Source organism: Protopterus annectens, chromosome 9.part0 (assembly GCF_019279795.1).
Source record: "Protopterus annectens isolate FY-2018-M chromosome 9.part0, PAN1.0, whole genome shotgun sequence".
In the NCBI taxonomy this organism is placed as follows: Eukaryota; Metazoa; Chordata; order Ceratodontiformes; family Protopteridae; genus Protopterus; species Protopterus annectens.
The window spans coordinates 1,912,511,559-1,912,536,755 of NC_056743.1; the positions used below are offsets into that span (position 1 = coordinate 1,912,511,559).

At 43.8% G+C, this 25,197-nt stretch overlaps 1 protein-coding gene across 1 annotated transcript in view; it reads left to right on the forward strand.

Moving 5' to 3' along the window:
• Window positions 1–25,197, forward strand: part of GPR108 (G protein-coupled receptor 108) — a 1,998,409-nt gene that overhangs the window by 597,328 nt on the left and 1,375,884 nt on the right. Inside the window, exon 6 of the mRNA XM_044082382.1 lies at window positions 9,674–9,732. Coding sequence (XP_043938317.1) covers window positions 9,674–9,732 — 59 coding nt within the window. The remainder of the gene's footprint in view (window positions 1–9,673; window positions 9,733–25,197) is intronic.

A 25,197-nucleotide genomic window follows, 5' to 3' on the forward strand; every position in this document is an offset into this window, starting at 1 on the left:
TGATCTGTACATGATGTCATCGGAATGTTTCCAGTTGCTCTGTGTTTACTTTTAGAGACTGAAAGGCAGGAAGGGACTTTAACATGTGTCTATTGATTTTTCAAACAGTGAAGTGAAAACAAGAACTAGAACAGATGAGACAGTTAACCTAGTCTATAAAAGAGCCTGATGAAGACAGTTGAAGTCAGTTATACTTGTTGTTCAGTTGTGTTCATCGGTCAGTTGTGCTCAGTACACAGCTCTCATTGTACTGAGCAGTGGATACCCAAAGGACTCCCCAAGAACTGTAAGCCTGCCTTTGCTCTGTTATAATATTTAGTTCAGATCAGAGATAGTGTTCTTTAGCTATAATTTCCTATCTAACTAATCAGTCAGAGTTTTTTGTAAATGTTAGATTTCTATCCTTCAGTATTAATTTCATTTTCCTGGTGATTGAATTATGTTTGTTTATTGAAATTACTGTTTTACATTTTTAATTTTTGCTTATTAAATATTTTTATTATTTTACTTTGTGGCTGGTCAGTCAGTGAATTCTTTAGTAATTTAAGAGTGCCTACACTTGCTTTGATAATTTCTCGCCACTCCAAAAGCCTGGCTGTTTTAGGTCATATGCTAACATTTGTTTTGGTATCGAATTTTAATAATTGGACACATTTTCGAAAGGGCATGTAGACATCTGATCGGTGACAGCATTTTCCTGTATCATTTGGGGGTAAGGGACACAGTTGAAAATCTGTGTCAAGCTTTCCCGTGGATGTGTGAGATTCAAGTTATTTAAGTGCGAGTGTATCAGTGGTCTTAAACTGGGACACATTGCTCTGGATTGTGTAATAAGGAGTTACATTAGGGGTGTACAGTCCAGTCGCAGGTTATAGAGCATGTTCCTGTTGTGCTCTTAGGGGTAATTGTGAAATATTACTCCTGTTTAAGTGACAGACTCACATTTGGAGTCAGTAGTGAGGATTGAAGTTCCTTGGTTACTGACTCATGGTAGTAAGGGGATGTTTCATTATTGGTGGCAGTTTGGTGGGATATTAGCTGGACATCACACTCCTACCCAGTATATAATGTGTCGTGGTTTGTGGAGTGCCCCTACCATTATGTCACCTGTCATGTGGTTTGTGGGGTACTCCTACCCATTATATCACCTGCCATGTGGTTTGTGGGGAACTTCTACCCAGTATATCATGTGGTTTGTGGGATACTCCTACACAGTGCATCACATGTCATGTGGTTTGTGGGGTACTCCTACCCAGTGTATCATGCCAAGGGGTCGTGGTTTGTGGGGTAATCCTACCCAGTATATCATGCTGAGGACGTGGTTTGTGGGGTACTGCTATCCAGTATATCATGCCAAGGGGTCATGGTTTGTGGGGTACTCCTACCCCAGTGTATCACATGTCATGTGGTTTGTGGGGTATTCCTTTTCAGTGCTTCATACCAAGGGGTGGAGCTCCTACTTACAGTTGGAGTGGTGGTGTAGAAAGCAGTGCTACCCATAGTGTTTTGAAATTTGGTCCTAGATATTCCAGCTGAATACTCCTGTAAAATAATTCTGATATTTCGAAGACCGTTTAAGAAACTAGATGGGTATGTAAACAGTCTTAAACCTGCTGTTATTCCCCTGATTGAATTATAAAAGTTTTGCGCATCACCCTACTGCATTGTATCAACTTGTGCAAAGTGGATGTTTCCTTCCTTGTATATACTCAGTCTAATAATATTGATATTAATAACATCAGTTGTATTGCTGCATAACTCACTACTATTTCATCTTAAATATTGCATCTGCTTTTTTACGTCTGCATATGTTTTGTACATTTAAGTATATTTTGTTTTGCTTGTGTTGTTTGCAATGTTTTGTATTCTTTGTGACTGAAAAGTATCATTAGACCATCTCACCTACCTAGTAAACAGATTGTAAAGTAAAATACATGCCATCTGTAACTTGTTGGCATGGCTTTGTTCTTGGCTTCCCATAAAGTATGCAAGGACTTCCCCCCTAGGGGCACCTTTTGTTAGGACTGCCCGTCATAGAGCAGTTTCCCCTATGAAACATTCACTTTGTTGCAGAAACATACTCTTCTTTTAAGCCAGCAGCTTCAGCAGACATGAAATTGTTATAGTTAATGTATTTTATAGATTTTATATAAAAAAAATTTCTGTGTTTGTTAAATTATTGGTCTGAAACCCTTGATGTTCATCGTGTGACACTGCTGCAGCCATTACACTTGGGTTATCCTGCCATCAGGCGGTTCCCCAGCCGGCCTGAGTTCCAAAGTCTTGGTCTGGCATCAGTTGCTGTCGCCTCCTCCCTGACATCAGTGTGACAGGGATATACAAGATGCAGCTGACACCATTTTCTTCAGTCTTTCTTGCTGCGCAGTGCCCGAAGCAAAAGCAGTTTGCAAGTACCGGTCGGCCGACTCCTGAGATTTTCATTCCGCATCCAGAACCGAAGTCTTCTACAAAGCCAAGTACCCTGTTGGGGAAACATTTTCTTGCCTCAGACCGATGTCAGTAAAAGTTAATAATTGTATTTCTTGTGGGAAGCAAATACCTCATAAGGATTTCCATTCTTATTGTATCCTATGCCTAGGCCTAGACCACGACGTTACTGGTTGTCTGTTTTGTGCTAGGTTTAATAAGCGCTCTATTAAACGTCTGTTTGATTTTGCCCATTACTTTGGCAGAAAATTTAATTATACCATGCCGTCGGAACTTCCGACGACCGGTATTCATAAAAAGCGCAAAGACAAGGACAAGCATCCGAGGCCGAAAACTGACGACAAAGCCTCTTCTAGGCCAGTCACCGGTTCTCCGGTTTTCAGTGAGGCGCCTTCGCAGCCCCTGATGACCGCTTCTGCAGAACCACAGGCCGCCCCGACCACCTCGTGGAGATGGCTGGGCCTTCGGACGCACTAGCTTTTCATCAGACCAAAACCGATCCTGCAGAGGGTTCCGGAGTACCTGAGCTTACCCGCAGCTTCAGAGGATGTCTTCAGACCTACTCAGCTAAGCATTAAACCCTCTTCTAAGTCAAAGCCTCCTTTAAAAACTAAGAAACAAGTACAGCATTCTCCAGGACAGGCCTCCATGCCTAAGAAACAAATGCTCAAAATGGCCGAAGACCTAATCACTCTGATCAGGGGTTCCCATCCCCCACCTGATAAAAGGCCTAGACAGGATGCAGATTATGATTCATCCGACCAGGGGTCCATTTCCTCTGATTCATCCTCAGACCTGGGATACTCTTTACCCCCTTATGAGGATTCTGATGCTGAGGAATCTATTCCATCAGCCTCTCCGCCTGAGGACTACTCCTTTGGGGAAACCTTACATACCATGAGGGAGCATTTCCATTAGGAAGGCCAGGATTATTCAGAATCCAAGAAAAGGCTCAGAGACTTCATATTTTTACCTCAACACAGACCCCTGGCTATTATGCCTGTGCTAGATATTGTGGATGATGTGTACACTGAATCCAGCTTAAATCCTGATTCCTTACCTCCAGCTCCACTTAAACCGGACAGATATTACAGAGTCCCTGACTCTCACAAATGTCTGTATAAAAGCCCTGTTGCTGATCCTGAAACTATTTCTCAGGGACCCAAAGGGGTTAAGGCCTCATCAGCAAAGAACCCAGTTCCATCTGACAGAGATTCCAGAGCACTAGACAGATGGGGAAAGAAAGTATATACTTCTGCAACTTTAGCAATGAGAGCTAAATTGCCAGTTTCACATGCTAAAATATCAGCATTTTTTGATGCCTCAGTTGAAGCAAAAAATGCTTCCAGATACAGATCCTCCTAATTTTAAAGAAATGCAGGATTTATTGCATGCTGCTGTACAAGTGGGAAAGCATACTTTGCAATGTGGTTTTGATTCTTTAGAGGCCTCATGCAGAGCAGCAGTTACAGGCTCTGTCATTAGAAGACATGCATGGTTAAAAGAACATACGTTACCAGATCATGTTAAAGCTAAATTACTGGATGCACCTTTACAGAAGGATGCTTTATTTGGAGTTAAGGCAGAAGAGGTATTAAAGAAAATGGAGGATAAGGCAAAATCTATGCAAACAGTGAAGGATTTCTTACAGGTTCAGCCTCCTCGATTTATAGAAACTGGCCAACAAAGAATTGGTCCTTTCCAGTTAATGACAGACCTCAAAGGGGCAGATACAGACGGCCAAGAGGTAGAGGTCAACCACAAGGTTCTTACAGGCCTCGACAACGGGGTGCATCAGGCCAGAAAGAAGGGGAAGACAGGCACCAACCGTATAAAAAACAGCCCCAATGACTTCCTACTCCAGCTGCCAAACAACTCACTCTTGGCAGCCCCTTTCGGAGGAAAACTGGCACTTTTTTATCACAATTGGCATATGATCACCCAAGACAAATGGGTTCTCAATATTACTTCAAAATGTTACAGGTTCCACTTTCACAGTCCGCCAAGATTAAAAGGAATGCTAAATCTGCCACTAAATCAATGGGCAGAGGCCCAAAAACAAATTATGGCACTCATGAACATGGGAGCTATTCAAAAGATACCACCACAGGAACAAGGGCAAGGATTTTACTCGACTCGTTCTGGTTCCCAGAAAAGACAAAGCCTGGAGTCCCATTCTGGATCTTTCTTCACTGAACACTTACCTGGATGTTCCGAAATTCAAAATGTTGACATTACAGCCGCTTCTTCCCATGCTGGGCAAGCAAGCTTGGCTCGTGACTTTGGACCTCAAGGAGGCATACCTGCATGTCCCTATCAGACAAAATTGCAGAAGATACCTCAGGTTCTTAGCTGTTCCAATGCACTATCAATTCTCTGCACTGCCCTTTGGATTATCTACTGAGCCCAGGGTCTTCACAAAGTGCCTGGCACCAGTAATTACATTTTGCAGACAGAAAGGAATTCAAATTTACCCATACCTGGACAACTGCCTTATTCAAGCAGAGAGCAAGGACATTCTTCTACAGCATCTGGCGTTTGTAAAAAAGTTACTAAGTTGCCTGGGGTACACAGTAAACGAAAAGAAATCAAAACTAGTGCCCTCACAAGAGATAATATTCCTGGGTGCCAGCTTGAACACAACGGCCCAGATGGCTTTTCTCACTCCAGACAAGCAAGGACAACTGACACAATATTTTCAATTGATGACAACAAGAACCCAACTCCCTGCAAGAAAAATTCTGCAGGCCTTGGGCTTCATGGCATCTTGCATACTACTAATTCCATGTGCCAGACTGCATATGAGGAAACTACAATGGTACCTAAAGAATGTATGGTCTCGACACTGTAAAAGTTTGGAAACAGTTATACCACTAATTCCTTGCCTTCAACAGGAGTTTCGATGGTGGGCTCAAGCTTGTCACCTCAACAAGGGGACAGCCTTTCACTCAACCCACAGCCAGGCAAACACTGACAACAGATGCATCGGATTACGCCTGGGGAGCACACATGGCAGGAAAATGTATTCAGGGCAAGTGGCCTGCAGAACAAAGGCATCTTCACATCAATCAAAAAGATATGCTAGCTGTACAAAATGCACTTATAGCTTTCAAGGACCTTCTGCATCCAGGACAACTACTACTAAAGACAGACAACACCACAGTTATGTGGTACATAAACAAGCAAGGGGGCACTCACTCCTACCCACTCTGCAGACAAGCCATGACCTTGTAGAACACAGCTATAAACTATCAAGTTCATCTACAAGCACAATTCCTGCCAGGAGAGAAAAACACACTGGCAGACGACTTAAGCAGAAATATCATGGATCCCCACGAATGGGAACTGAATCCTCAAATATTCAGAATGATAACAAAGAAATGGTGGAGCCAGGACATAGATCTGTTTGCCTCCCCAATGAATTGCCAGCTAAAGAAATTCTGCACAACGAGTTACCATCTGCAAGCATGGAAAGTGGATGCCCTCTCATTCAGCTGGACAAACCTACAAGTATATGCTTTTCCACCACTGCCTGTTCTCCCAAGGGTACTCATAAAAGCCAGGCAAGAAGAGCCTAAAATGATTCTGATTGCACCAGACTGGCCACGCCAGCACTGGTACCCAATCTTAAAAAACTTAGCACAAGGACCACCCTGGATTTTGCCTCAAATACCACATCTGCTGTCACAGCACACCAATCAGTTGCTCCACAGCCAGCTAAAGACACTAAACTTAGCTGCATGGAAGATACCCTAGCCACGCAAGCAATGCCTCTCTCCAAAATAGTTATGGATGTCATTCTGGAGGCCAGAAGGCCTAGTACCAGGAAAGTCTACTTGGATAAATGGAAGAGATTCTGTGCCTGGAAACAGGCTCGCAGCCTTGATCCTCTTGTGCCAAACATTCCTCAGATACTACAATATTTGACTGATATGCTGGATAAAGGCCTTTCCTTTTCATCCATCAAGATCCATGCCTCTGCCATCTCTGCACATTACAACACGGATCCACCAATTTTTTCTAATCCTTTGCTAAAACAGTACCTCAGAGGGGCTAAAAACATAAGACCGCCCCGTAGAGCACCTACTCCAACTTGGGACCTCAACTTTGTTTTGGAAAAATTAACTTTACCTCCTTTTGAACCAGCTAGCACAGCAGAATTAAAATACATTTCTTGGTAAACTGCTCTGCTCCTGGCAATAACTTCTGCAAGAAGAGTTTCAGAATTACAGGCACTAATGGCAGTGGAACCTTTCCTTATTTTCCACCAGGACAGGGTGTCCTTAAGAACTAACCCTACGTTTATGCCTAAGGTGGTTTCAAGTGTGTCTCTAAACCTAACCATTCACTTGCCTACTTTTTATCCAAAACCACAGAATAAAGGGTAAAGACTACTGCATTCATTGGACATTCACAGGCAGTTACTCTTCTACTTGGACAAAACCAAAGCTTTCAGAAAATCTGAGCAATTATTGGTGGCATATGCTGCAGCAGCACAGGGAAAAGCTATTTCAAAACAGACCATTTCCAAATGGATAGGGCATTGCATACGTTTCTGCTATACGCACCATGGAAAACCTGTGCCTAACAGCATTAGATCTCGCTCCACCAGGGCAACAGCCACTTCAGCTTCCTTCCTCAGAGGAGTACCTACAAAAGATATTTTGGAAGCAGCAACATGGAGTTCTGTGCATACCTTCACCAAGCATTACCATCTGCCTCTTTACTCTAAATCCAAAGCTGGCTTTGCCTCTGCAGTGCTGCAGGGCCTTATAGCCACCCTTAATGCCTCATAGAACCAACCACCCTACCTCAGCTTTGGGATTCTTCCCAAGTGTAATGACTGCAGCAGTGTCACACGATGAACATAGTACAGTTTTGTACCTACCATAAATGTAGATGTTCGAGTGTAGACACTGCTGCAGTCCAGGTTACCCTCCCTCCTTCCCCTCTTACTGCCTAGTACGTACCTAGTTCCTCTACCTTTTACTACTTATGGGGAGTATTTGCTGGTAGCTGAAAGTATGTTTGCATTTCTTATGTATGTTTTATTAGCAATTTCAATTGCCTACCTATTTGGGGGCACCTGACATCTGGGGCAAGAAAAACTGAAGAAAATGGCGTTGGCTGCATCTTATAGACCCCTGTCGCACTGACGTCAAAGAGGAGGCGACAGCAACTGACACCGGACCAAGACTTTGGAACTCAGGCCGGCTGGGGAACCGCCTGACGGCAGGATAACCCAAGTATAATGATTGCAGCAGTGTCTACACTCGAACATCTACATTTATGGTAGGTACAAAACTGTACTTGTAGGCAAGAGCCAGGACAGTAGCAGAACAATTTGTACATAGCATCCCAAGCATGAAATGTTATGTATATTCACGACAAAGCAGTTAGTGCAGACGTCTAGTTACTGACCTGAATGGAAGTGTGAATGAAGTTCAGAAGATTAAAACAAAGTGTACTAAGAAGGCATACCATTTTCTAATATTTATTTTATTTACTTGCATTTGTTAGCCAGGTAATCCCACTGGACACAAGTGTCCTTTCAGGGCCAATCCAGGAAGACTGTCTATTTAAGTGATTTGCCCAGTTACACAGCTAACAAATGGAGGCTTAAGGTATCAAACCCTGGACTAGAAGAAGTAGATCATTAAATAGAGGTCAGAGAAGAATAGTCCTATTTAGGGAAGAATAGTCTTAGCTGGGATGAAAATGCTAACTTAGGGATATTCATCTTAGGGCTAAACTGATGATGTTAATTGGTACTCATCCTGTGGGCCTTTTCTGTTGAATCCCTTACAGCTCATGAACAGTTTATATATGTATAAATAGTCCTTATTTCATGCCCTTGATAGCCAGTAAAGCCAGTCTGTTTGTTGATTTTTTTTACTCTGTAATTAAACCAAGAGGAGTTCATAATTCATTGCACAGTTGTGCACAGGCAGCTCTGGTGTTGTGTGGATAGAACTAAATCCATCCACAGAGGTGGGCAGCTTTTTGTGCCCTTTGCTAAGGGATGCAAAGGAAAGCGAATCGCTAATAAATGTATACAGGTGGTCTGAAACTGCATTATATCTTGTGATAAATGTGGTCTAACTTTACCATGAATATCAGAAGAGCATGGTTCTCGCGTTGTCTCCACATTCACTGTTTTCCTTAGCAATGTTATTGCAGATGACATTTATGCAGCTGTTTCTTTGGTTTCCCTGAATACCTTTGCAAAGCAGTTCAGTCTGGAAATAATTTCCAGATATGAGCCTTCTTTAAGGAGCACAGTGATCAAGTGAGAGTCCCCTTAGAGCAGACGCCTAGGAGTGTAACATGGGTATTCTATCCTGATTTCTGCATCTGGAGCCTTCTAAAGTCTAACACCGGAATTGTGGGTGCTTATTATTATACCTTACAAAGAAAATTCAGTGTCTTCAAGATATGTCTTATGAGGACAGACTGAAATCATTGTCACTTTACTCTGTGTGATACAGACTGCTTAGAGGCAGCCTGTGCCTTGCATATAGAATAATCTTTGGCCCAGCTTTGATGAAAATGCTGCACATTTGCAAGTGAAATGGCACACTGGTCACTCTTTCAAATGACCTTAACTTGGTATGCGACATCAACAGAACTTGCTGGAGAGACAGATTTGTCTCACAGAGGTTGACCCACCTTTGGAACAAACTTCCTATTCATGTTAAGCAATGCCCCTTATTGGCCCTATTTAAGCGCAATTTGGATGATTGGATGGGCAACCGGAACTTCATCCCTGGGGTTCTACCTTTGTCCCTCTTGGACAGAGGCAATAGGCATTGATTTTAGTGTCTGAACCAGGCACCCTTAGGAACACTGGTTGAACTTGGCTAGGCTTGTAAGGGCCCTGGGGCCATTAGCCTAGTAACCTCCTATGATCTTATGTTCCAGATCCGAGATTAGAATTCCTAATGGGGAAAGTTTTGGTCCTTATAATTCCTGCAGCTGGAGCTGTGCTCACTCACTCTAGTATGCAAGCACCCTTAACTTGTCGTAAAACAAGGAATTTTTAGTGTTATAACTTAGAGGATTGCCAGTTTAGTGTCTCATGGGATATTGTATTTATAGCAGCTGCTGCACTTCCTATTAAAACATTTATATAAAGGCAGTGTACTCGCTCACCTGATGTAACTATTTGTTCCTGCACTGTAACAAATCTTTAAGGCAGTAGTTCACAACTTTTATTGTCTTTCAGATCAGAAGTCAAAGCGCGGAGCTGATGATGATGACATTAATAACAATCCTTCAAAACAGGTAAGTGATCAAATTTATTATGCAAGTAAATAAAAATAACTGAAGTGAATGTGTATACTTTACAAAATGTTAACTGCATAAGCTCATGTTTATTTTTTATTCATGTACCAGTAGGCTGACAGGTTTGTGCTACATTCGCTCACTAGGAGGCTCACAGCTTTTATGTCACATTCAGTCAACAGGACTCTCTCAGCTTTGTGTTGTATTCACTCACCCAGAGACTTGCAGGTTTGTGTAATTGCTTGGCATTAGACCCACAGTTTTGTGTTTATGTCACATTCAGTCAACAGGACTCTCTCAGCTTTGTGTTGTATTCACTCACCCAGAGACTTGCAGGTTTGTGTAATTGCTTGGCATTAGGCCCACAGGTTTGTGTAATTGCTTGGCATTAGACCCACAGGTTTGTGTAATTGCTTGGCATTAGGCCCACAGGTTTGTGTAATTGCTTGGCATTAGGCCCACAGGTTTGTGTAATTGCTTGGCATTAGGCCCACAGGTTTGTGTAATTGCTTGGCATTAGACCCACAGGTTTGTGTAATTGCTTGGCATTAGGCCCACAGGTTTGTGTAATTGCTTGGCATTAGGCCCACAGGTTTGTGTAATTGCTTGGCATTAGACCCACAGGTTTGTGTAATTGCTTGGCATTAGGCCCACAGGTTTGTGTAATTGCTTGGCATTAGGCCCACAGGTTTGTGTAATTGCTTGGCATTAGGCCCACAGGTTTGTGTAATTGCTTGGCATTAGGCCCACAGGTTTGTGTAATTGCTTGGCATTAGGCCCACAGGTTTGTGTAATTGCTTGGCATTAGGCCCACAGGTTTGTGTAATTGCTTGGCATTAGGCCCACAGGTTTGTGTAATTGCTTGGCATTAGGCCCACAGGTTTGTGTAATTGCTTGGCATTAGGCCCACAGGTTTGTGTAATTGCTTGGCATTAGGCCCACAGGTTTGTGTAATTGCTTGGCATTAGGCCCACAGGTTTGTGTAATTGCTTGGCATTAGACCCACAGGTTTGTGTAATTGCTTGGCATTAGACCCACAGGTTTGTGTAATTGCTTGGCATTAGGCCCACAGGTTTGTGTAATTGCTTGGCATTAGACCCACAGGTTTGTGTAATTGCTTGGCATTAGGCCCACAGGTTTGTGTAATTGCTTGGCATTAGGCCCACAGGTTTGTGTAATTGCTTGGCATTAGGCCCACAGGTTTGTGTAATTGCTTGGCATTAGGCCCACAGGTTTGTGTAATTGCTTGGCATTAGGCCCACAGGTTTGTGTAATTGCTTGGCATTAGGCCCACAGGTTTGTGTAATTGCTTGGCATTAGACCCACAGGTTTGTGTAATTGCTTGGCATTAGGCCCACAGGTTTGTGTAATTGCTTGGCATTAGACCCACAGGTTTGTGTAATTGCTTGGCATTAGGCCCACAGGTTTGTGTAATTGCTTGGCATTAGGCCCACAGGTTTGTGTAATTGCTTGGCATTAGGCCCACAGGTTTGTGTAATTATTAGGCCCACAGGTTTGTGTAATTATTAGGCCCACAGGTTTGTGTAATTATTAGGCCCACAGGTTTGTGTTGATGGAAGTTGGGACGTTGGTTAAGGAGGTTTGTATACTTTTGCTGCTTGACATGCGGAAGAGAAATATCTGAAGTATGGCTATATTGCATTTTTGGGGGAGTGCTGAGTAACATCATGGATGTCTGTAGAGTTTTTTTACGATTAATCTTATTATTATGGATCCAGTTCCAGATGGCAGTGAAATCTTTTGAAGATCATTCTTAAGAGAAGTAGAATTTCTGCTAGCTTTTCTCAGGACAGTATCTGCATAGAGAATGCATGTGCCACAGGTTCCAGGAAAGATCATTCGTAAAGAGAAAGTAGAGAAAAGGCCTGAGCACAGACCTCTGCTGCACCACTTTGCAGATTGTTCTAGAAACACAGACATTATTGGGATCATGGAGACTGATGCTTTGGTAGATGACGTGGGGGCTCAGCCATTGTAAGACTTTGGGAGAGAACCACAGTCCTCTGAGTCTGCCTAGCAACAAGGAGTAATCCACCATGTCAGAGGCCTTTTTTTACATCTCAGAAAATTACCCCAGTTGTATTTTGCTCTGTATTACTGTAGATGTAGTCTGTCAGTGAGTAGATGGTACTGTAATTGAGCCAAAACCCATGCTGTTTATCACCGAGAATATCATGTTTTGTAATGTATTGGGCGGCACAGTGGTGCAGCGGTTAACGTTGTCGCCTCACAGCAAGGGGTTCTCTGGTTCGATTCTCGGCTGGGATGCCTTCTGTGTGGAGTTTGCATGTTCTCCCTGTGTTCGCATGGGTTTCCTCCGGGTACTCCGGTTTCCTCCCACATTCCAAAGACATGCATCTGGAGCATTTCTCCCTGGGCCTCCGCTGAAAACAGTCTCTGTGGAACCTAGTCAGACTTTCCCTGTCAACAAATGTTAAATAAAAAAAAAAAAAAAAAAAGTATTCTTGGATTTGGTCATAGATGATATTTTCTTGAATTATGGTTAAAGAGCAAAGATTAGAGATGGTTCAGAGGTAATGGCTGATGAGGGGGTGGTAGTTTTTGCTAAGGGTATTGCCTATGTGTGTTTTTAGCGGTGTCTAAGGGTTTTGGTAGTTATTGTTAAATTAAAAAAGGTGTTTTGCTTCCAGCATCATTAACTACCTACGTAGTGTTACAACAACATCATGGTGAATCCTGCAGAGGAATGCAGAATAGGTGCCTCTCTCATTGAAATAGTTTAAAGTGGAAGTGTGTTTTCAGTTAGCTTCTGTTGAGGAAAGGCAGAAGCTGTTTGGGGGGAGGTGGTGGAAATAACTGGACTGTTTTGCACAGGGAATTGTGTATGTTGTTTTTTATTTCATTGCCTAATGAGGGGATAGGTTACATCCATAGAAGAGAACTTTTTTTTATAGTTTTCCAGAATTTCTTGGGCTTATGTAGGTTGCTGATGTCCTTCATGGATGCATCTGCAGTCATAACAACTGGGTTGTCCTGTCGTCAGGCAGCCCTTCAGTCGGCCGGATTCCAAAGTCCGGGTCCGGCTTCGGCTGATGTCGCACTCCACCCGACGTCATCTCTGTTGGTCTTCGGGTATAAAAGCATCAGCCGACGCCATTTTCCTCAGTCTTTCTTGCCGCGTGGCGCCCGAAGCAGAAGCTGTTCGCAAGTGCCGGTCGGTCGGATCCAGAGATTATTTCTACCGAATACTACTCAAGACTTCTAAAGCTAAGTACCCGCTGGGGACTCTTTCTTGCCTCAGCCGATGTCAGAAAAAGTTAACAATTGTTTAACCTGTGGGAAACAAATACCTCATAAAGATTTCCACTCTTACTGTCTGCCTTGTTTAGGCCCAGCCCACGACGTAGCAGCCTGTTCGCCTGTGCTTCCTTCAACCGGAACGCTTAGGCGCCGGTCGGAGTTTGCAGAACAGTTTTTCGGTTCTGATTTTGCGTACATTATGCCGTCGGATCCTCCGACTACCCAATCTACCAAGAAACGCAAAGATAAAGACCGACACTCGCGGTCCGCGGTTTCGGCCGAAACCATGGTTAAGCAAACCGCGAGTGTCTCGGTTTCGGCCGAAACCGAGAAAACTGATCTAAGTACAGCTGAACCTATTCCTACAACTGAGGCCCCTGCTACAACTCTTGAATCGACCTCAGAAATTTTACCCACTACGGTGGTTGACTTATCAGACACCATCCCCTTGGATGTCTCTACCCCAGCACGTGGTGCTGCTAGGCCTCCAGCAGCCATGTCCATTAAGCCAGGGCTAAAGCAGCCAAGACTACTAAAACAGTGCCTGTTAAACCCCCCACATCCAGGCCCTCTTCTAGTTCCCAAATGCTTACTTTGGCAGAAGATTTAATTTCTTTAATCAGAGGATCTCAATCTCACCCAGATAGGGCCTCTCAGCCCCCAGAGAAGAGACCTAGGGCAGAGCCCCCTGAGCCAGTGTCCTCTGATGAATCTGCTGATGAATCAGACATAACTGACCAGCCAGAGGCTCCTTTCTCCAATTTTGAAGATTCTGATGCTGAAGAATCCATTCCAGCTGCTTCCCCACCAGAAGAATTCTCCTTTGGGAAACCTTGCATGCCATGCGAGAACAGTTCCAATGGCAGCAACAGGATTTTTCAGACTCCAGATAAAGACTTAGGACCTTTCTGCACCTCCCACAGCACAGGCCCTTAGCTATACCTCCGGTTCTCTCTGTGGTGGATGATGCTTTCAATGATGTTTGCTCCGCTCCAGATTCTTTACCCCCAGCCCCTGCCAAACCAGACAGATTTTACAGGGTGCCAGATACTCATCACCACCTTTACAAGGCCCCCCTTGCAGACCCAGAAACTATATCCCAGGGTCCCAAGGCAGTAGCGCGACCATAGCTAAAACCCTATTCCTTCTGAAAGGGAAGCAAGGTCATTAGACAGATGGGGTAAAAGGTCTACACTTCAGCTACTCTCTCAGCTAGAGCTTTAAACTGTCAGTTTCACATGATACAATACCAAGAGTTTATGCTTGATCAGTTAACTAAAAACTAACCACTGATGAATCTCTTGATAAGAAATATGTATTAGAGATGGTAAATAACATACAACAGGTTAGCAACCATTCCTTAAAATGTGGCTATGATGCACTGGAGGCTTCATTTAGATCAGCCATGACAGGCACAGTGATAAGAAGGCATGCATGGCTAAAGGAACAAGCTTTACCGGATCATGTTAAAGCTAAGCTGCTAGATGCTCCTATGGACAAGACAAGTTTGTTTGGTACACCTGCCCAGCAGGTTATGAAGAAAATGGAAGAAAAGGCAAAATCTGTTCAAACTGTTAAAGATTTCTTGCAGGTTCAACCCCAAGGTTTAGCAGGAACTGGCCTGCCAAAATTGGTCCTTTCCTGACTCCACAAAATTTCAAAGGGCAGGAATAGACGTTCCAGAGGCAGAAACCAATCAAGAGGAGGTGCCTACAGAGGACGACAGTGGCAAGGTAACAACAGAGGCACAGACACAGCCACTGCTACTACATCAGCACAACCACAGTGACTTAACCCTAAATCCGCCTACCAGGGAACAAATAGCAGCTCCTCTAGGCGGAAAGTTAACCTTATTTTCAAGGAACTGGCACTGCATAACAAAAGACAAGTGGATTTTACAAACCATAGATCAAGGTTACCGGTTTCACTTCCACACCTTACCAGTCAAAAGAGGAATGCCAAATCTACCTCCAAATCAAAAAACAGAGGCTCTACGCCAGATAATGGAGTTAGCAAACATGAGAGCTGTGGAAAAAGTACCAACAGCAGAGCAAGGAAAGGGGTTCTATTCCAGACTATTCCTAGTTCCAAGAAAGGAAAAAAGTTGGAGACCAATTCTCGACCTGTCCACCTTAAATACATACATCATTGTCCCAAAATTCAAAATGCTGACCCTACAGCAGCTTCTTCCCATGCTGGGCAAGGAGTCTTGGCTGGTAACTCTAGATCTCAAGGAGGCATACCTGCACGTCCCCATTCGACCAATCTGCAGAAGATACCTCAGATTTCTTGCAGGATCAGAGCACTATCAATTCTCAGCATTGCCCTTTGGCTTATCTACTGCCCAGAGTATTCACAAAATGCCTGGCATCAGTAATCGCCCATTGCAGACTACAGGGAATTCAAATTTACCCATACCTGGACGACTGCCTGCTACAAGGGACAACAAAAGCAAGCTGACAACAGATTTACAAAGGGTCATTTACTTGCTACAAGCACTGGGATACACAGTCAATTTACAAAAGTCAAGGCTGATACCATCCCAAACAAGGACATTCTTGGGCTGAATTGGACACAGTAAAACAAATGGCATTCCTGACTACAGAAAAACAAAAGAACTTCCTCTTTACTTCTTGGCACTAACAAAACTGAACAAGTTAACAGCAAGAAAAGTACTGCAGGCCTTGGGCTTCATGGCATCATGCATAATCTTGGTTCCATTTGCCAGACTACATATGAGAAAACTACAGTGGTACCTAAAGAATTTATGGTCCCAACACAGACACAGTCTAGAAACAGAAATCCCACTAATTCCATGCTTAAAACAGGAGTTCCTATGGTGGGCTCAGGCATGCCAGTCAAACCCAGGCCTACCCTTTCGCAGATTTCAAGCAAGCCAGACCATCACAACAGACGCTTCAGACCTAGGATGGGGGGCCCACATGCTGGACAAATGCGTGCAAGGATTGTGGGCACAGGATCAACTTCACCTGCACATCAACCTAAAAGAAATGCTGGCAGTAAAACTGGCAATCCAAAAGTTCAAACCATTTCTCAAGGAGGGCCAGTTGATGATAAGGACAGACAACACCACAGTCATGTGGTACATCAACAAACAGGGAGGCACTCATTCTTACCTCCTATGCAGGATGACCTTGGAGCTGTGGACCCTGGCACTCAGCTACAACATCCAGTTACAGGCAATATTTGTACCGGGGAAAGACAACACTCTAGCAGACATATTAAGCAGAACCACTTCGGATGCCCACGAATGGAAGCTGCACCCGGACATCTTCAATACCATCTCAAAGAAATGGGGAATGCCACAGATAGACCTATTCGCATCACCTCTCAATCACCAGCTCAAAAAATTCTGCACAAGGACATTCCACCCACTAGCATGGAAAGTGGATTCGCTCTCCTTCAACTGGAAAGGCCTAACAGCATATGCATTCCCACCTCTTCCTTTGATACACAAGGTATTACTGAAAATCAAGGAAGAACGTCCAAGGATAATACTGATAGCTCCGAACTGGCCAAGACAACACTGGTACCCACTACTGAGGAGCATGTCTCGAACAACATGTGGCGATACCCTGATGCCTTTGATGTTAACTCAGAACAACTACAGCATCATACATCCAAACCTAAAAACGTTGCAACTAACTGCATGGAACATCACATAGCAGCAGCTAATCCAGAACTTTCCCAAAGAGTAAAAGACATTATTCTTGAAGCACGCAGACCTTCAACAAGAAGGAACTATGCTGGAAAATGGAAAAGGTTTGTCATATGGAGTACAGAAAGAGGAAAAGATGTGTCAAACATAGATATGCCTAACATTCTGGAGTATCTGGCGAACTTCTTCATTCAGGCCTGTCCTACTCCTCCATCAAGATACATGCATCAGCTATTTCAGCAGAATACAGCTTTGATCCACCTGTTTTTCGCACCCTTTGCTCAGGCAGTTCCTCAGAGGAATCAAGAATGTAAAACCTCCAAGGAAACCACCATTACCAGCTTGGGATTTGAACTTTGTGCTAGACAAATTGACACTATCACCCTTTGAACCAGCAGCAACAGCAGACCTACAACACCTGTCATGGAAAACTGCTTTCCTACTGGCAATTACTTCAGCAAGGAGGGTTTCAGAACTACAGGCCTTAATGGCAGTGCAACCCTTCCTAATCTTCCACCAAGATAGAGTGTCCATGAGGACTAATCCTACATTTATGCCCAAGGTGGTATCCAGAGTGTCTTTAAACCAGGCAATCCACCTACCTACCTTCTTTCCCAACCCACAAAACAGAGGGGAAAGAATACTGCATACCTTGGATGTACATAGACAGCTACGCTACTACCTGGACAGAACAAAAAATAGCAGAAAGACTGACCAACTTTTGTAGCCTATGCAACAGGAAGGGAAGGAAAAGCTATTTCCAAACAGACAATCTCCAAATGGATAGGAAATTGCATACGATTCTGTTACTCCTTCCATGGAAAACCAATTCCACAGAACATAAGACCTCATTCTACAAGGGCAACAGCCACTACCACAGCCTTCTTACGAGGAGTGGCAACCAAAGACATTATTGAGGCGGCTACTTGGACCTCCGTGCATACATTTGCCAAGCATTATAATTTGCCTCTATATTCCAGATCCCGAGCAGGGTTTGCCACTGCTGTACTGCAAGGGATCCTAAACACACCATAATCTACTTTTATCCTCCTCCCTAGTTGGCTATGGTATTCTACCCAGTTGTTATGACTGCAGATGCATCCATGAAGGACATAGTACAGTTTTGTACCTACCATAAATGTAGATGTCCGAACTGGATAGCATCTGCAGTCAGGATTACCCTCCTCCTTCCCTCTGTGGTACTCCTAGGGTGTTTACCCTCCTAATAGCTAGCTGTTGGGGAGTCTTTATGGTGTATTTGTTTGTATATATGTACATACATGCTTATTGTTGTGTTTACCTCTATTTGGAAACATTGGCATCTATCCAAATTTTAGCCTGCAAGAGGGCTTCTGGCATCTGGGGCAAGAAACACTGAGGAAAATGGCGTCGGCTGATGCTTTTATACCCGAAGACCAACAGAGATGACGTCGGGTGGAGTGCGACATCAGCCGAAGCCGGACCCGGACTTTGGAATCCGGCCGACTGAAGGGCTGCCTGACGACAGGACAACCCAGTTGTTATGACTGCAGATGCTATCCAGTTCGGACATCTACATTTATGGTAGGTACAAAACTGTACTTTTTGAAGCTTTCTGAAATAATCAGCCCCAGCATGATTAGTTGATAATCTTTCTTTCTAAAGTGTGTAGTATGCAGTGAATTTCTCCAAATTTGAGGAGTAGCTTTTGGCTCAACCCGTGCTTCGTCCCTGAGGTTAAATACTTGTCTTGATATTGTCTGTTTTCCAAAAGTTAGGAATTCCTCATTTTGTAACCAGCAGTTATTGTTAGTGGTGCAACAGGTAGCACACTTGCCTTTGGTGAAGAAGGCTGCCGGTTCTATTCCTACACCAGATAGATCATTCGCTGACACCATAGTGCAGCATAAGGAAGGGATGCTGCATTCCTGAGTGTGCTGTCCTTCAGATGAGATGTTAACTCATTCCCTCCAGTACAGCTCTTTTGATTGTGCTTTTGACTTGACTCGGTGGCCTTGAGGAGTCAAAAAAAAAAGTTATCACCTTTACAATAACAACAAATACTCATTGACAGTCAAATATCAATACAACAATTGTGTTCATCATGCCATCTGCAAGATAAAAAATATTGATATACATATAAGTGCACGGTTGTTTTGATTTTTAATGCATGATATGAACAAGCAATATTTGACGCTTAGAGGAGCAGTAGGCAGTAACTGCAGATGCACCTGGAGGCGTCACTCGGCTGTAATGAGTTAAACTGGGGTCCCATCTGCTTGAGTTTCTGGCAACTCAGGTGGATGTAAAAGATCCCATTGCATCTATCAAAAGAATATTATTTATTTATTTATTATTTTACATTTGTTTACCAGGGAAGTCCGACTGGACACAGGTCCTTTTTCAGCGGAGGCCGGGGAGAAAAGCTCCAATACAAAATAAAACATAAAAACATGAACTTTAACTCCTGGGCAGGAGTAAGTTTGGGAAGTTTTTTATAGTTAGAATACGTCTAATAGATGGTATATGTGATGTAAAGATTTTTAAAATTGTTTTTAATTATTATTATTGTTTTTGTGCAAATGTATACAGTTAGGGATAGTACCTTGTTATTTTAGTAATAAGTGCAACTAGGTTTGATGTGCTTGTATATGATGTTCATCGTGCATACAGCTGCAGTCATAACAGATGGGTTCTCCTGCCGTCAGGCGGGTCCTCGGTCGGCCGAATTCCAAAGTCTAGGTCCGGCGTCGGTTGTCGTCGCTTCTTCCCTGACATCAGTACGACAGGGGTATAAAAGAACCAGCAGACGCCATTTTCTTCAGTCTTTCTTGCTGTGCGGTGCCTGAAGCAGAAGCAGTTCGCAAGTGCCGGTCGGCCAGCTCCTGAAATTACGAAAATTTTGCAACCGAAGTCTTCTTGAAAGCTAAGTACCCCGTTGGGGAAACATCTTGCCTCAGACCGATGTCAGACAAAGTTAATAATTGTATTTCATGTGGGAAGCAAATACCGCATAAGGATTTTCATTCCCTCTGTATTCCTTGCTTAGGCCCAGACCACGACGTCTCGGTCTGTCGTTTTTGTGCTACATTCAACAAACGCACCATTAAGCGTCGGGCGGAGTTCGCCCAGCATTATTTTGGCAAAAAATTTAACTATATTATGTCGTCGGATACTTCGACTCCCGTTTTGTCTAAAAAACGCAAAGATAAGGACCGACACACGAGGTCCGCGGCCTCTACCGACAGCACGCCAAAGCCAACTACAGGTGGTCCAGTTCTCAGAGAGGCGCCTACGCAGCCCCTGCCTACCGACGACACTTCATTGGCGGTGTCTTCTGTGCCCGAGGTCGCAGGCTCCTCGGCCCACACCCCAACTACAGATACCGAAGCCACTCTTGGTGGTGAATCTCAAGGTGTCTTCAGACCTTCCTCTTCTTTTTCCATCAAGGCTTTCACTAAGTCTAAAGCAGTCATGCATTCTAAGAGACAAGCTACACAGGCCCCATGCCTAAAAAACAGATGCTTAAAATAGCTGAGAATTTAATTACTCTTATCAGGGGCTCTCAACCTCCCCCGGACAAAAGGCCCAGAGTGGAGGAAGAATCCCCCTCCTCTGACCAGGCCTCCATTAAATCAGAGCACTCTGATAAACAGGAACATTCTTACTCCCCTTTTGAAGATTCTGATGCAGAGGAGTCCATTCCCTCTGTCTCCCCCCCAGAGGATTACTCATTTGGGGAAACCTTGCATACCTTAAGGGAACACTTCCACTGGGAAGGCCAAGAGTACCCAGATTCCAAGAAAAGGCTTAGGGATTTTCTCTTGCTACCTCAGCACAGGCCTCTGGCTATACCTCCTGTCTTGCACATATTAGATGATGTGTACTCGGAGGCCTGCCTTAACCCGGATTCTCTACCTCCAGCCCCAGTCAAGCCTGACAGGTACTACCGGGTTCCTGACTCGCACCAATTTTTATACAAAAGCCATGCGGCTGACCCAGAAACTATCTCACAGGGCCCCAAGGGAATTAAGGCCTCCACTGCTAAAAATCCATTACCTTCCGAGAGAGATTCCAGATCCTTAGAAAGGTGGGGAAAAAAGTTATATACCTCGGCCACCTTAACCATGAGGGCATTAAACTGCCAGTTCCGTATGCTAAAGTACCAACAGTTTCTGTTATCACAATTGAGAAGTAAAATGTCACAACCTGAACGACCAGACTTGAAGGAGTTGCAGGATTTGATGCACAGTGCAGAACAAGTGGGTAAACATACCTTGCAATGTGGTTTTCATGCTCAAGAGGCCTCATGTAGAGCTGCTGTTACAGGATCAGTGATACGTAGACATGCCTGGCTCAAGGAACAAACCTTACCAGATCATGTCAAAGCTAAATTACTAGATGCCCCTCTTCAAAAGGATGTATTATTTGGTGTTAAAGCTGAGGAGGTATTAAAGAAAATGGAGGAAAAGGCTAAATCAATGCAAACAGTGAAAGATTTTCTACAGGTACAACCTCCACGTTTCAGTAGAAATTGGCCTTCCAAAAATTGGTCCTTTCCAGCCACGGACAGACCCCAAAGAGGTAGATACAGGCGCCCGAGGGGCAGAGGACAATCTCAAGGATCGTTTAGAGGCAGACAATGGCAAGCTCCTACACAAAGAGGTGGTAAGGATAGTTCGCAGCCATTCAGAAAGCAAGCCCAATGACTTTCCCCTTTGCATGCCAAGCAAGGCTCAAATGGCAGCACCCTTAGGTGGAAAACTGGCATTATTTTCAAAAAATTGGCATATTGTCACAAAAGACAAATGGATCCTGGACATTATAAACAGAGGCTACAGATTCCATTTTCACACCCTTCCAAAAATGAGAGGCATGCCAAACCTGCCACACAATCAAAGGGCAGAGGCACAAAGACAAATTTCAGATCTCATGGACATGAAAGCCATTCAAGAGGTACCTACTCACGAACAAGGTCAAGGTTTTTATTCCAGACTATTCCTGGTACCAAGGAAGGGAAAAGATTGGAGACCTATTTTGGACCTATCCTTCCTAAACACATTTTACTGCACCAAAATTCAAGATGCTCACTTTACAGCAGCTTCTTCCCATGCTGGGCAAGGAGTCTTGGCTGGTAACATTGGACCTCAAGGAGGCATACCTGCATGTCCCAATCAGACAAAATTGCAGAAGATACCTCAGATTTCTTGCAGGTTCAACCCATTATCAATTCTCTGCATTGCCCTTTGGCTTATCTACTGTGCCCAGAGTATTCACGAAATGCTTGGCATCAGTAATTGCCTACTGCAGACTTCAAGGGATACAAATATACCCATATTTGGACGACTGCCTGATCCAAGCGGACAGCAAGCACATACTTCTGAAACATCTGGCTTATGTAATAATGTTGTTGAATTCTCTGGGATACAAAGTCAACAAAAAGAAATCAAGGCTAATACCCTCTCGGAAAATAATTTTCCTGGGTGCCAACTTGGACACAAACACCCCGATGGCCTACCTCACGCCAGAGAAGCAGGGGCAACTAACTCAATACTTCAGAGCACTAGCAAATTTCACCAGGCTGACTGCAAGGAAAATCCTGCAGGCTCTGGGATTCATGGCATCTTGCATCCTACTAATCCCATGTGCAAAGCTGCATGTGAGGAAACTACAATGGTACCTGAAAAACCTATGGTCTCAACACAGCCACAGTTTGGAAACAATAATACCACTAATTCCATGTCTTCAAAAGGAATTTCTGTGGTGGGCTTACGACAGATCGGTGTATTCAGGGCAAATGGTCCCAAAAAGAAAAGCACCTTCACATCAATCAAAAGGAAATGCTAGCAGTAATAAATGCTATTATAGCTTTCAAAGACCTTCTACAACCAGGTCAACAATTGATAAGGACAGACAACACCACAGTAATGTGGTACATAAACAAACAGGGAGGAACCCATTCATACCCCCTATGCAGGCTGGCCATGTCACTTTGGAACATGGCTCTGGAATTACAAATCGCACTTCAAGCACAGTACTTGCCAGGCAAGGAAAACACGCCGGCAGACAACCTAAGCAGAAATTTGACAGATCCACATGAATGGAAGTTGCATCCTCAAGTTTTTACAGAGATAATTCAAGCATGGGGAAGGCCAGACATAGATCTCTTTGCCTCCCACAAAAATCACCAATTGACAAAATTCTGCTCAAGGACTTTTCATCCAAAGGCCTGGAGAGTGGACGCTCTCTCTTTCAGTTGGACAACAATGACAGTTTATGCCTTCCCACCTCTTCCTCTGCTGCCCAAAGTTCTATTAAAAACCAGAGCAGACAGACCAAAGATGATTCTCATTGCTCCAGACTGGCCAAGACAACACTGGTACCCACTCCTGAGGAGCCTGACGCATTCCCCACCATGGACCCTACCTCCAATGCCTCTTCTTCTGACTCAGCACAGCTTCAAAACTCTTCACAGTCAGCTGAAAACACTCAATCTGGCCGCATGGAAGATTCCTTAACATCACAACAGTCCCTACACTCCAAGGAGGTGCAGGATGCCATTTTGGAGGCCTGAAGGCCATCTACTAGAAAAGCTCACTCCGCAAAATGGAAACTGTTTTGTGCCTGGAATGAGAAAAAGGGCCAGAATCCTGGAAAACTGAATTTACCTCAGATATTACAGTATCTAGCTGAGATGCTAAGCAGTGGACTTTCATTCTCCTCCATCAAAATCCATGCCTCAGACATTTCTGCAGAATACAACACTGATCCACCTTTATTCTCTTACCCCCTCTTAAGACAGTTCCTCAGAGGGGCTAAGAATATAAAACCCCCAAGGAAACAACCAATACCTGCTTGGGACCTCAATTTCATTCTAGAAAAGCTGACCTTGCCTCCTTTTGAGCCAGCTGCCTCAACAGATTTGCAATATTTGTCCTGGAAAACAGCTTTCCTTCTGGCTATTACCTAAGCTCGTAGGGTATCGGAATTACAAGCCCTCATGGCTGTGCAGCCTTTTATCATCTTCCATCAGGACAGAGTTTCCTTACGAACCAACCCGTCGTTTATGCCAAAAGTGGTATCCAGGGTAGCTTTGAATCAGGCTATACACTTACCTACCTTTTATCCTAATCCTCAAAACAAAGGGGAGAGATTACTACATTCCTTGGACATCCACAGACAACTGCATTATTATTTGGACAGAACAAAGCCTTTCAGAAAATCAGAACAGCTCTTTGTGTCCTATGCTATAGGAGCTCAAGGGAAGCCAATTTCCAAACAGACAATCTCAAAATGGATAGCCCACTGCATACGCTTTTGTTGCTCTTTTCATGGCAAAACTGTACCTGCAGACATCAGATCTCACTCCACAAGGGCCACAGCTACCTCTGCAGCTTTCCTCAGAGGAGTTCCTACCAAAGATATTTTGGAAGCAGCCACTTGGAGTTCTGTGCATACCTTCTCCAAGCACTACCACCTACCATTATACTCCAAAACTAGAGCAGGCTTTGCCACTGCAGTCTTGCAGGGCATCCTGGCTCCTCCTAGTTCCACCTAGTGCCTACCAGCCCTTTCTTAGCTTTGGGATTCTACCCATCTGTTATGACTGCAGCTGTATGCACGATGAACATAGTACAGTTTTGTACCTACCATAAATGTAGATGTTCGAGTGCTAATACAGCTGCAGTCCAGGTTTCCCTCCCTCCTTCCCCTCTTGGGACAGGCCTATTGGCTAACACCTCCTCATACAACCTGATTGGGGTATTCATTTATGGTGTATTTGCTTGCAACTACTGTATTTTGATTATATGGCATTGCTTTATTACACAAATTTATGTATTGCCTTCCTTCTGGGGGCACCTGACATCTGGGGCAAGAAAAACTGAAGAAAATGGCGTCGGCTGGCTCTTTTATACCCCTGTCACACTGACGTCAGGGAAGAAGCGACGACAACCAACGCCGGACGTAGACTTTGGAATTCGGCTGACCGAGGACCCGCCTGATGGCAGGAGAACCCGTCTGTTATGACTGCAGCTGTATTAGCACTCGAACATCTACATTTATGATAGGTATAAAACTTTTGCTATGCACCAAGCTACTTCTTGTGTCTTGTTATTCTAAAAGTTAAATAGAAAACACCTTTTTTATTTTTGTAAGTTTCAGGAAGTCTGTTAGATGATTCTTCATAGTTAGAATACGTCTAATAGATGGTATATGTACTATAAAGAATTATAAAATTGTTTTTAATCACTGTTTCTGTACAAACGTATGCAGTTAGGGATAGTACTTTGCATTTTATATGACAAGTGAGACCAGGCTTGACCTATTTGTATACGCTCGCTATGCACCAAGATATTTTTGTGTTCTGTTACTTTAAAAGTTAATAGATAACACATACGTCAGTCAATTCAATCATTTTGCATTATTATATAAAACCAATGATGTATGTGAGTGTTGCAGTCTGAAGAAGCCTGATTGTGAAAGCGCTTACTCTATGTCCGAATAAAAGAAGTTTTATTTTATAA